General features: G+C 38.2%; 1 protein-coding gene across 1 annotated transcript; it reads left to right on the top strand.

Annotated features, from left to right (window-relative positions):
* Positions 1-396: 396 nt before the first annotated feature.
* LOC125378575 (clavesin-2-like) lies at positions 397-9,931 on the top strand. The gene is made up of 6 exons (XM_048394029.1): positions 397-474; positions 2,546-2,719; positions 3,666-4,096; positions 4,708-4,818; positions 6,167-6,351; positions 7,110-9,931. Exons 2-6 carry the CDS (start codon positions 2,587-2,589, stop codon positions 7,216-7,218), a joined length of 969 nt encoding a protein of 322 aa, XP_048249986.1. The 5' UTR covers positions 397-474; positions 2,546-2,586; the 3' UTR covers positions 7,219-9,931.
* The last annotated feature ends 1,784 nt before the right edge of the window (positions 9,932-11,715 follow it).

Genomic DNA, 11,715 nt, shown 5'->3' with positions numbered 1-11,715 from the left:
CTATCGCTTCTATGAATATTGGTATTTAAAAATAATCTTTCCTTTACAATTTATAACCCTACAGATCTGAATGTCGCGTTAACGAAATGGGTTTATTTCTCCTGTGAAAATCTTAGGACACGTTGTTAATTGTTCGTTTTATTCAATAATCTCATTCTCGTTGAAAGATTGTGAATGGGGGGAGGTATAATTGTGCAAAACTCGACTCAACAATGTTACGTTTAGTAACGTAATATTTATGAATATGAATTCGTTTATATTTTTTCTGTACCTTTAAGACATAAATATGCAACGAAAACATAATACTAGAGACACTTTCAGGGGACCGCAAGTGCCTACATGAATATTTGTAGAAGTTAATTATCCAACTTCCGGTGCAATAACAGCTCCCACCATTATATGTCGGCTGCATGAATATCTTGCCGCAGTGAAGCCGACGCACTCGGTCATTCTGGCACAACCCAACACCTTCAGGTATGGTATAGCTTTCTAAACTCTACGTTATGTAATTAAAATGAATTTTGAATAATAATTCAGAACAACCATACGTTCAGCACATCAATAATTCCGTGGATTCAGCCGATGTGACTGGAACTAAAAACCATATTATGGTCTCTGCTGGAACCAACTCGAGCATGGGAACTGTCAAATTAAATTTTCAGTCTACACTTGTTGGAAACTATTACTTTTTCATATGACTAATTCTTTTTTCGCTGTCATACACAATAAACACTATGGTTGGATAGTATGAATTTGTTCCCGAATTCCAAAGTTCGAACAATTCAGGATTCAAGACTAAATTTAGGTCTTGGTTCTTCCTGTTCAGTGACAGGGTACTGTCAAATAGGATACTTTCCATCCAAATTTCCCTGTTCCTGTTTTACACTGACACGTTCCCCATTGTTACATTGTACACATACAGTGTTTGTTGTTCAACACAGCACTCAGCCATATTCCAGCTATCTGTCAGCGATCTGTAAATAATCAAATTTCGACCAGATATTCCAGTGATTTATATCATGAGCATCGATCCACACAGTTGGGATACGATGACATGCATGAAACAATTCAGCGAGCCTGACCACCCGATCCCGTAAGTCACCTCTTAGACAGGCATGGGGGTTGCTGAAGACCTATTCTAACCTGGATCTTCCCTTAGTCAAACATTGGTCTATCCATTAGGAGTTGATTCCACTCGTGAACTTGAGGTTAGAAATCAGTATGTACAGAACTAAATTGTGAAATCAGTAACTAACCAGACAGGATCAATGAATAATCAATAAATTATATTGAAACACATAGGATTAGGTTTACCATTATAAAAGGCAATACAATGTGTTAAATATGTGGCAGCAAAAATAAATAACAGAATTTGTCACAGTCTAATGTCTTGAATGAGGCACATGCTCTGTTCTTGAATCCAGGTAACAGATTTGGAAGCAGTCATAAAAGTCAGTGTTTTCAAATAGCTATCCAGTCCACACTGGGCAAGTCGATATGTTGCAAGTCAAATCATAGAATGCCTCAAATTGCCCTCATCTCGCTCTTGTATAGGTACGGCCAGCCTTCAAGAAACTGTTACCTCGCAAGGTGTGTTAAATGAGGTAGTGAATCGATAACTGTAAACAAACTACTCAAAGTGGAGCTCTCTATACCAGAAGGGTAACGAAGGGCTGAAGAACACCAAGTGAGGTCACTCTACCTTATGTGCTTTCTAACAGCTAACAACATACTATGAGAGTTAGTTTTGCTGCCACTAACAATCATAATGTGTGTGACCTGGTTGGGTTTAACACTGCTTTGAACAGTATTCTAGTTACTTCACAGCCTGTCAGCTTAATGTGGATGGTAAGCCGAAGGGATGCAGGTCGCAGATGTTAACTACTGGTGAAACCCTGAGAGCACGGGTATGGTTCTAATAAACCTAGAAACATATTAGGTCGAACCGGGAATAGAGCCCACAATCATGTTGCTAGCGTGCCCAAGGGACGCAGTGCCTTAGACGCCTGTGCCACCTGTGCCCCCAAACAATCACAGAAACAGAAATATACGTACAATATACACAGCCACATAACACCATTATGCACATTTTATTTTGGGGGGCTTGTTAAATAAATGTCATGTTTCTCAATACCTGCTTGTCCCCCAATTTGACCCTCGCCCTAATTCTTCTTATGAAACTGCAACTTTGGTCGTATGTTCTAAATATTTTGAGTGTACTTGTTAAGGATCTCTTTAGTAGTTCAAATGAGACTATTGAGGGATGAGTAGGTTACAGTGGTCTGGCAGGTAAGGGGCGGTCGGGTAGCTTAGTGGTTAAAGCGTTCGCTTGTCACGCTGAAGACCCAGGTTTGATTCCTGACATGGGTACAATGTGTAAAGCCCATTTCTGGTGTCCCCCCGTCGTGATATTGCTGGAATATTGCTAAAAGACGCATAAAACCATACTCACTCACTCACTCTCTCACTCTAGCAAGTAAAGCTATTTTGACATATGGTTTGAAATTGGATTGTTCGATACTATGCATGTCCTCACTTCCAACAGGTTTGGTGACACTGTCTTTCAACATCGTGTCTCGTTGTGATATGGCGGAGTATGGATGGGGGCTACCAGAAGAGCTGATCCGAAAAGCCCGCCATGAGCTCCGTGAAGTCCCTGAACAACGGCAAGAGAGTGTGTCGGCAGTGCAAGAACAGATCATAACCAGGCCTGATATCAGTAGGTGTTGTTGCGAGGAAGTTAAAAGTTGTGACAGTCTGTGCCCAAAACGCTTGAATCTTATTGGCTTATAGTCGAAACGTGGGCTAATCATGCTTGGCTTCAAATGTTTTAGGCTTTGGCCTTGTGGCTGAAGTAACAAACTGGTGGGGTAGTGGTCAATCAGCCTTAGGACTCAACAGTGTAAGAGGGATGGAGTATTTTATCTAGGGATCCCTAAACATACAAAATCTGTGTTTTCACCTTGAGTTAAAGAGAGTCATGGACCCCTAGACTTTTAATCTTTATTTCAAACTGTTACAGCCCTGCTGATAATTCTACATTATGTATGTGTTGATGAGGAGATAAGTCTTTAATTCTAATCTATTACAAAATTAAATGTGACCTCTTTGATGTTGGTGAACAGAAATAAGTAAAATGTGTTGTCACAGTTAGATATAGAGAAGTACCAAATTTCAAGCTCTGCATTTTTCCTAAGATTTTTAATGGACCTTTTTATCATGTTTATTGATGTGTTTCACGTTTTCTGCCCAAAGTGTATTGACACATACACAACTCAAAAGAAGTTAAAAAACACCCAATTCTTTCATATTACTATAGTTAATCTGTCATGCAACACTGCATTTTGTAGCCTTTAATTGTATTTATATAACTATTTCAAAATGTCTACCGGTAATAATTGTGAAAGATGTAACTTACTCATCTTCCCGAGAAAAGAGTGTCCACTAACCTATTTATCAAAACTAGAAGATGTAACCTACTATGGATATCAACCTTTGTGTTGATGTGGCACTCAGATCAGGTGATTCAATCAGAGGTGGTTGTTGTGATTTAAAACCTCAGATTGACCAGACTATGGTTTGATTAGAATTACCTGGAGAAAGTAGTATTAACATTTATTGTCAGTACATACCGTTGATTACCTTGTCTTGTTTCACCTTTTCAGAGTTTTTGAGAGAAGATGAGGGGTTTATCATCAGGTTTCTCAGAGCAAGAAAATTCAACACACTTGAAACCTTCAAACTATATGCCCGATATTTTGAGTATCGGCAAAACAACCCCAACCTGTTCAAGAGATTCCAGGCCTCGGAACCTGGCGTCAAAGAAGCCTTGTACGATGGCTTGCCAGGAGTCTTGCCTGAACCGGATGTATTCGGAAGAAGAATATTGGTGCTTTACTCTGCAAACTGGGACAATTCCCGTTACGGGCTTGCTGCAATATATCGAGCTATTCTCTTGACATTAGAGAAGTTGGTAGACAGTGATGAAGTGCAGATAAATGGTTTTGTTGTGGTTGTGGACTGGAGTCAGTTTACATTCAAACAGTCAACTTGGTTAAATCCTAAAATTTTGAAGTTGATGATAGAGGGTTTACAAGTAAGTATTTATTAAAATTAACACAACTATGGTTGGAGGGAAGGGCATGAAAAGATGACAGTTCTATTTATTTCAAATAAAAGAGTTATAAATTTTTAGTGACTAGTCATTTTTTACGGGTATGTGTGTCATGGGAATTTGTTACAGGTATGGGAGGGTGGGGGAGGGGCATGGGCATGAGTCAGGGGTAAGCAAAATATGATACAGTCCTAAGACCAATCTCAACCCTGCCATAATGACCAGTCCCTGCTTTAACATGTTTAAGAAGTCAACTATTTTCCAGCTTTACAAGTGTCTCTGATTATCACAGTTACGTAACAACTTAAAGTAACTCATCTCTACTCATATCAGTTCTCAAAATGACATTTGATTCTCAACGACTGTGATACTATTGTCAACACAAGTTATGGACATGATAGATATATTTTTCATCATACCATGCGTACTGTTCACTGTTGTTTTTCTTAGATATACCATACAGTGGAGGGATATATCATGTTTAGGATACTTAGCATCACTCTACTATAGGGTGATCATGGTGATAGTTGTCTTGTCTGCATATAATGTAACATGTCTAATGAACATATTGTTATCCATTGTCTGTGTTTCAGGATTGTTTCCCGGCCAGATTTGCTGCTATACATTTTGTAAATCAGCCATGGTACATCGAAGCAATTTTCAAAATGTTACGTCCGTTTCTTAAGGAGAAAAATAGAAACAAGGTAATCATAAGTTCATTCAAAGAATCAATAATTTCATGTCATGTATGCAGAACTATGAATATTAAAGCTTATGCTAGGATGCACAATAACAGAAACCCCTTCCTGGTTCCAGTGATCTTTTAACCCAATTCTTTCTGGTGCAAAACATACTTGCCTGGGGAGCACAAGTGGCCCAGTTGTCTTAAAGGCACCAAAATTACCTGTGCAGAGTTGCATCCCTTACGCTTGCCAGAAACCTATGATCGTGAGTTTGAATCTCAGTTGGCCCTCAATTATGTTTCTAGGTTTGTCAGCACCAAGCTTGTGGGTAAAAGTCAGACCTGCATCACTTTGGGCTTTCCTCCCTCATGAAGCAGACACATCATTTCATAACTGGAATATTGTTCAATGTAGAATTAAAAACAACCACTTACACACTCAGAACAGGGTTTTCTAGCATTATTAAAATCATAACATGACAAAACATTCCCTGAACAGTTCAGTACAATTTGTGCAGTGGGGACAGATTTATATCTGAGTTGATTTCCATGAAGTTAGTAGCAGGAATGCCAAATAAGGCACATTCTGGTGAACGCATGAAGATGTAAAGGTTGCATGGCTTCCATTGTCATGGTCTTTTGAATGTAAGGAAGCTATTATGTATTACTTCAGCATTGCTATGTCTGCTGTCACTGTACTGCACATTTACATGTTGTGGATGAGCAGTGTTTTGTCTCAAAGTATTAATTATCTGACAAAGTTATTTGAACAAAAAGATGTTGTTATGCACATTTGACAACAGTTCCTGCTTGATCCATTTGTAAAGAGTGGGAACCAGACTTGAGGCTGTACTAGCACTGAAATACAGAGTTTATTGGGAGCTATGTTATGTGATATATCTCACTGATTAATGGGAGCTAGTTTATGTGATAGATCTCACTGATTATTGGAGGTGTTGTGATATATCTCACTGATTATTGGGAACTATGTTATGTGATATATCTCACTGATTATTGGGAGCTATTTTATGTGATAGATCTCACTGATTATTGGGAGCTATGTTATGTTATAGATCTCACTGATTATTGGAGGTGTTATGTGATATATCTCACTGATTACTGGGAGCTGTGTTATGTGATTGATCTCACTGATTATTGGAGCTGTTATGTGATATATCTCACTGATTTTTGGGAGCTATGTTCATGATGTTATGTGACATATCTCATTGGTTCCATCATATGCAGTATTTATTAAAGCGCACAAGGGGCACTTACAGTTTTCACATAGATTCCTGCTGTAGTTAATTTCATGATTTAAAGTATCTGGAGGAACATAGAATGTAATATGCGGTACTTTGACTTGTTTGTAGATCCAGATGCATGGTATTAACTTGACAACCCTCCACCAGCACATCAACAAAGACATCTTACCTGCAGAGTTAGGAGGGACGCAGCCCCCCTATAACAACCAGTCCTGGGCCAAGGAGCTCATAGGCGACGAGAATTTCAGCTTCGGAGACCAGCATATATACTGGCCAAACAGCTCACAGCTCAAGTATGTTACCTTGAAGGCTTACATTTATACTACTCAAAACAAGTTGAAGAACACCCACAATTGGAAGGCTGTGTGTTTGCTATATTTAAAACACTTTTGCATTCTTAGCTCTCCTGATGACAATGGGAATCATACACATTTACAATTTGATCCAAGTATGTTTTAGTCTGAAGTTATGTTTTGGAATTATTTTCAGTATTGTTGAGTCATAGTATATGGCCCAGCTAATATTTCTAGACAAGAGCACTTTCCATGTAAATCTCCATTCCTGGTATTGCCAATTCATATTAATTTTGGTTCATGAAAATTAATATTGTAAATCTTCACTGAAATATTTACAATATTACTTTGATTCATGGCTAGATAACAAACATTTAGCTAATGTGTGGATCACATTTTTGTCTTATAGGAACTGATGCAATATGATATAAATTTTTAATCTTATCCCATCTCACACTATGCATTTCTTCCTTCTTTTGCATCCTTATATGGAAACGTGCTTAGAACAAAGTTTCCAATTTCTAAAAATATTTTGCCTGAACACATCCCAAGATCACCATGGTCACCACCCAAACAAATGGGTCAACTGTAATCCTGTGCATTGCCACCTTCACAACATGATCACCTGACTACCCCCGCCTAATCATTCTGTCTGTCTTAGAACTGACAGGCTACAATTTCTTAAACTTGTGATTAGAGTTCCATTTTTTGTAGACAGGATGATGGCAGTGTCTGATAATTGCCATTGTATGTTTCAGAAATAGGTCCGAGACATTTCCCCTAGATCATTTCTCCAGCAAAGGCCAGTGTCTGCAGGAAAAGAGACAGGGAACATACTTGGACGAAGAGTTCTTCCTCATAGACTGAAGCTGTACGACCATTGTAGACCTGTCGCCATGTTTCGAGTACTTAGTTTCAATTGTTGGTTGGTATCGTTTTGTTTGTCAAACGATTGACGTTAAAACCTTTTGTTTATTTTCTGAATTGTGCTGATGGTGAATATATTACTAGAGCTGAGTACTCTTTTCTGGTCACAGGAACCCATTAATCGTTTCAGATGTACGCATTTGTTTAGAGAATCGGTTAGCAGGTTTGTTAGTTAATTGATGACTGATTGAAATTGTCCATGAAGTCTGCTTGCCCAAATATGTGATAACAGTTTTGTTTTGTTAAGATTATCACCAACCCTGCACCCATGATGATTCTGATCATATTGATAGCACCACACTGGCACAGAATCTTTAATACAAGCTCATGCTGTTATGAAATCTGCTCCAATGTTTCTTGATTTTGAAACGAAAACCTGCTGAGATGCATTTGTGTGTTGTTGTTTTTAAGAAAATGTCTTAATACCATGGACATGCAACGCACTGTACAAACAACATTGTAAAATCAACAATCCCTACAATTTCTCAGCAAAACGTTTGTCACTGATGTATTTCTACATAATGTTTGTTTCTGTCTTGATATCTATGAATTGATGGAAATGTTTGCAGGAAGTTTTTGGACACAAGACCAAAATTGGTTTTCTCCTGGAGCTGCATGACGTGTAGGACATGGTTTTAAATCTTAGTTTCTGTTGGTCACAGTAATGACGTTAAAAAATACTCAGTAGTTTTCTAGTCAACATGGGGGCCAGTGAGATGTGAGTGTGAATGTTGCTACCTATAAGGTTATGCATTTGTTGATTGTGACAACCCGTGAGTGACCACTTTATCTTGATTTAGCAGTCAAATGGGCCCAAGATGAAGAGAGGTGTGTACGTGCTCGTGCCCACTGATATACTATGTCACAGTTTATCATGACTAGCCCACTCAGACACATTAAATATACTGACTCTCATGTGACCACTCCTTGTGTAATTCCCTTAATGCCAGGCTGGGTAACAAGATGGGTAACAGGTATCATCTTCTATTGTCTTTTGGTCTGACGTGGCCGGGGATTGAACCACTAACCTTCCACCATCTAGGCAGATGCTCTATCCACTAGACCGCAGCCCTATAAGGTACACTATAGGATACACTGTTGAACTTCTTTATGAAGCCTTGATTTGTCCAGTTGATGCTACACCATTCATTATGCACCAAGTTTGGCCTGAACAGAATGGGTTTTCAATAATAATAACTTAATTATTATATTACACTATATTCCGTTTTTACGCCAGCCACTGGAGTTTGATTCTCAGCTCCCTGAGGGAGTATACAACCTAATCTGCCTCACAATTCACTAGAAAGTTAACAGTCACATTACCATCTCATCCTAGTGGGTAGCCATTCACTGCTAGGTGGACAGAAGCATATTTTGGACAAAGTTACATGCTTAGGGAGACTCCACATGTGTTACATGTGCTTCAGTGTAGAGCAGGACCAAAGCTCTAGAAACTCTCAGGAGTCAAGCTGCAGAACACAGAACACAAACGTTCCTTAGCTTAACTTAACCTCATGTTGAAATGAAATAATGGTTGTATTTGATCATGGAATGTGATCTGGGCCCCTCCTATTCTGATGCGCTGTGGTGTGTCATTTAGGTCCAACAGGGAAGTGTATTGTACTACTATTCGACGACCTTTAGCAGTATAGCATATTTGTTATGACAAACAGGGAATCATGTTTTAGCACAGTGTTGAAAGTCTGTTATGATTACTGTGAGATAACCAACTTTAATCATCCAGAGGTGGTGGGTTAGTGCTCCAAGATGGACCTGTGACACAGCAGTATCGGGCTTCATGAAGAGGTTCAACAGAATGTGTGAAGTTTAGCATAACCTTGATCCTCATAAAGCAGATTCCAATTGATCTAGACCCTGACTGAGACCCTGAGTGAGACCCTACCTGTCTGAATGAGTTGTGAGTTGGTGTTGCTGATGTCTGCATGCCCCGTGTAAGCTATGTGTTCGTCCATGTAGCCATGTAATCATGTGTTGTTGTTTAGACTCAACTTCTCATTCTTGCTATAACAAACAAATTACATGTCAGGGTTGTGAGTTTGGGACATTATAATGTTGTGTAAAAATTGAGAGTTTATTTCGTTTGTTACATTTGAATTTGTTCTTATGATAGAGATTTGCTTCATTGATATTAAAACAGTATTAGAACTTTGTGATTTGCGCAGGATTGCCAGATTGTGTGCATGACAACAGCTGGCATTTTCTCTGTTTACCGTTTCTTTGTTTAGCAAGATTATCATTTTGTCTTTTTGTATCAAAGTAATTTGTATGCTTTAAAGGTCATGAATTCTTTTTCAGTATTAATTACCGGTAACATGTTTTTTTTATTTATTCAACATTTCATATTTTTTCAAAAGATATTGATAGTACATGTGGAATTTGCCTTGGTTATTTTACCATTACATCTACGAAACTATTCCCAATTTGCCTTCATAGCTCCAATAGTGCAGCAGTCAACATAAAAAGTGAAAATTATTAAAAAGATTTAGTGGTTTATTGCCATATTGCTAGAAAACAATCTCATTAAAATCAGATCTTAATTCTCGCTACCGCTAAATAAAGATCTGAGGACATCCTATTAGGGGTCGCGTCAGAACAACCTTTCATCCGACCAATCAGAGCGTCGCTTACAAGATCATGAAAGTATCAGTCGGAATGTGATTTCTAATCTCGCAACCTCGAAAACTTTACCGCGGGGTATTCCGAATGATAGTTACGGGCTTAACGACTGAATCCATACAATCTAGACTATCTATTAGCCATTGCAAAATATTTTTTTGTTCAGGTTTCAATTTTTTTATCGAGAATTTGTCAAAATATGTTTCGAAGCGTAGTCGTCAATTTGAAATAAGTGCCGTAAAGCACGAGAAAGCTGCCTTCTGATTGGCTAATTTGAACTTCTTTTTAGTCATTTCACTGGTCGGTCAAAGTTCGCACAAGGTCGGTCTGACGTGACCCGTAATGGGATGTCCTCAGATCTTTGTTTAGCGGTAGCGAGAACTAAGATCTGATTTTAATGAGATTGGATAGAACACTGCTGAGGTTGGCCTTAAACAAAAATACATATTCGAAAAAGAGCTACAAGATGTTTTGCCTATGACTATTTGCACTTGTCCTGATAAATATCTAAGCTTTAATTCAATATTGTTTCCTTGTAGCATAGACTTGTGACAACCCTGGAGAAGGCAGTACGTTACAATATTTATGTTGACAAGCATGGGTGTTGTCCTTGTCATCTTTTGTTTGTGGAGTTAAAGGTTTTAAAGAACTTTTGATATCCAAAACTATATAGGTTGTCAGCCTGCTCTTTTTATATAATTAATTAGTAAATATCCCTTCATAATTGGGAATCCACTTGCCATTGTACACTTGTTTCAATACATAGATGTTGCCATACAACATGCAGTGTTAATGCTGTTCATAGGTGAAAATATTCTGGTACATTTGTAGGAAATAGTTACGCATTTACAAGCAGCTAAATTATAAATATTTCCTCAAAAGCATATATGTGCATGTAATTGTATTTGCACTAAGCATTTTGTAAATGTAATAGATGACCTGTTTTCCTTGGGCTATTTTTATCTCTTAATTGATCAAACATACAACTGAACTTTACAGTGAATACCTTACAGAAATGGTAATGGTTCCTTATTCCCTTGTAACATGGAGAGGGATATAACTTCTACACAGCCACATAGCAGCACAACAACAAGTCGCATAGGAGCTACTCAAGAAAATGAGATGTTTATACTAGTTACATTTAATTATCCTGAGAAAATATTTAACCCTAAGACAAAGTGGCACCTTCTCCCCACCTGGGTAAATCTTTGACTTTGGAGATAGAAAAACACTTGATGGTTGATAACAATTCATAATGCTTGATTTCTGAAAAACTAACTACTTTTCATCTTGATGTCCTTTTATCCGATACCGTCAGCTGTACATCCCAGATTACAAGAAAAAAATGATTCTATCTGTTGATAAGTACCCTGGACAAACCATAGATTTGTGATTCATCTGATTAGAATCACACAAACGTATAAATAGCTGTCCAATCATTTAACATTGATATACAAAACAAATACCTCGAAAGTTGGGGGTGGTAGGGTAGCTTAATGGTTAAGGCGTTCACTCATCACGTCGAAGACCCGAGTTTGAATCCCCACATCGGTGTCCCTGCTGGCATATTGCTGAAATATTGCAAAAAGAAAGCAGCGTAATAGCAAACTCATTCTCTTACGTTGGAAAGTTGCTGATAGAGATGGTGACATCACTTACCCGTCATGGTGGAAAGGAGGTACAATACACAGTATAATGATGTAAAGGTTAAAAGTGTGCTTCCTCCATTTCCAATTGGATTCAATAGAATTGAATAAGTACCTTCTCGACTGCAGGAACCAGCATCACCTTACAAGACCA

This window comes from Haliotis rufescens, unplaced genomic scaffold (assembly GCF_023055435.1).
Source record: "Haliotis rufescens isolate VD_foot unplaced genomic scaffold, xgHalRufe1.0.p SCAF_1, whole genome shotgun sequence".
Lineage (NCBI taxonomy): Eukaryota > Metazoa > Mollusca > Gastropoda > Lepetellida > Haliotidae > Haliotis > Haliotis rufescens.
This window is presented reverse-complemented; position numbering and strand designations above follow the sequence as displayed.

Bases quoted from the DNA above. Each gene is read 5' to 3' on its own strand.
- LOC125378575 (XM_048394029.1), top strand. From the start codon at position 2,587: ATGGCGGAGTATGGATGGGGGCTACCAGAAGAGCTGATCCGAAAAGCC. The intron at 2,720-3,665 runs GTAGGTGTTGTT...TCACCTTTTCAG, and splicing joins CATAACCAGGCCTGATATCA to AGTTTTTGAGAGAAGATGAG. The intron at 6,352-7,109 runs GTATGTTACCTT...TGTATGTTTCAG, and splicing joins CCAAACAGCTCACAGCTCAA to AAATAGGTCCGAGACATTTC.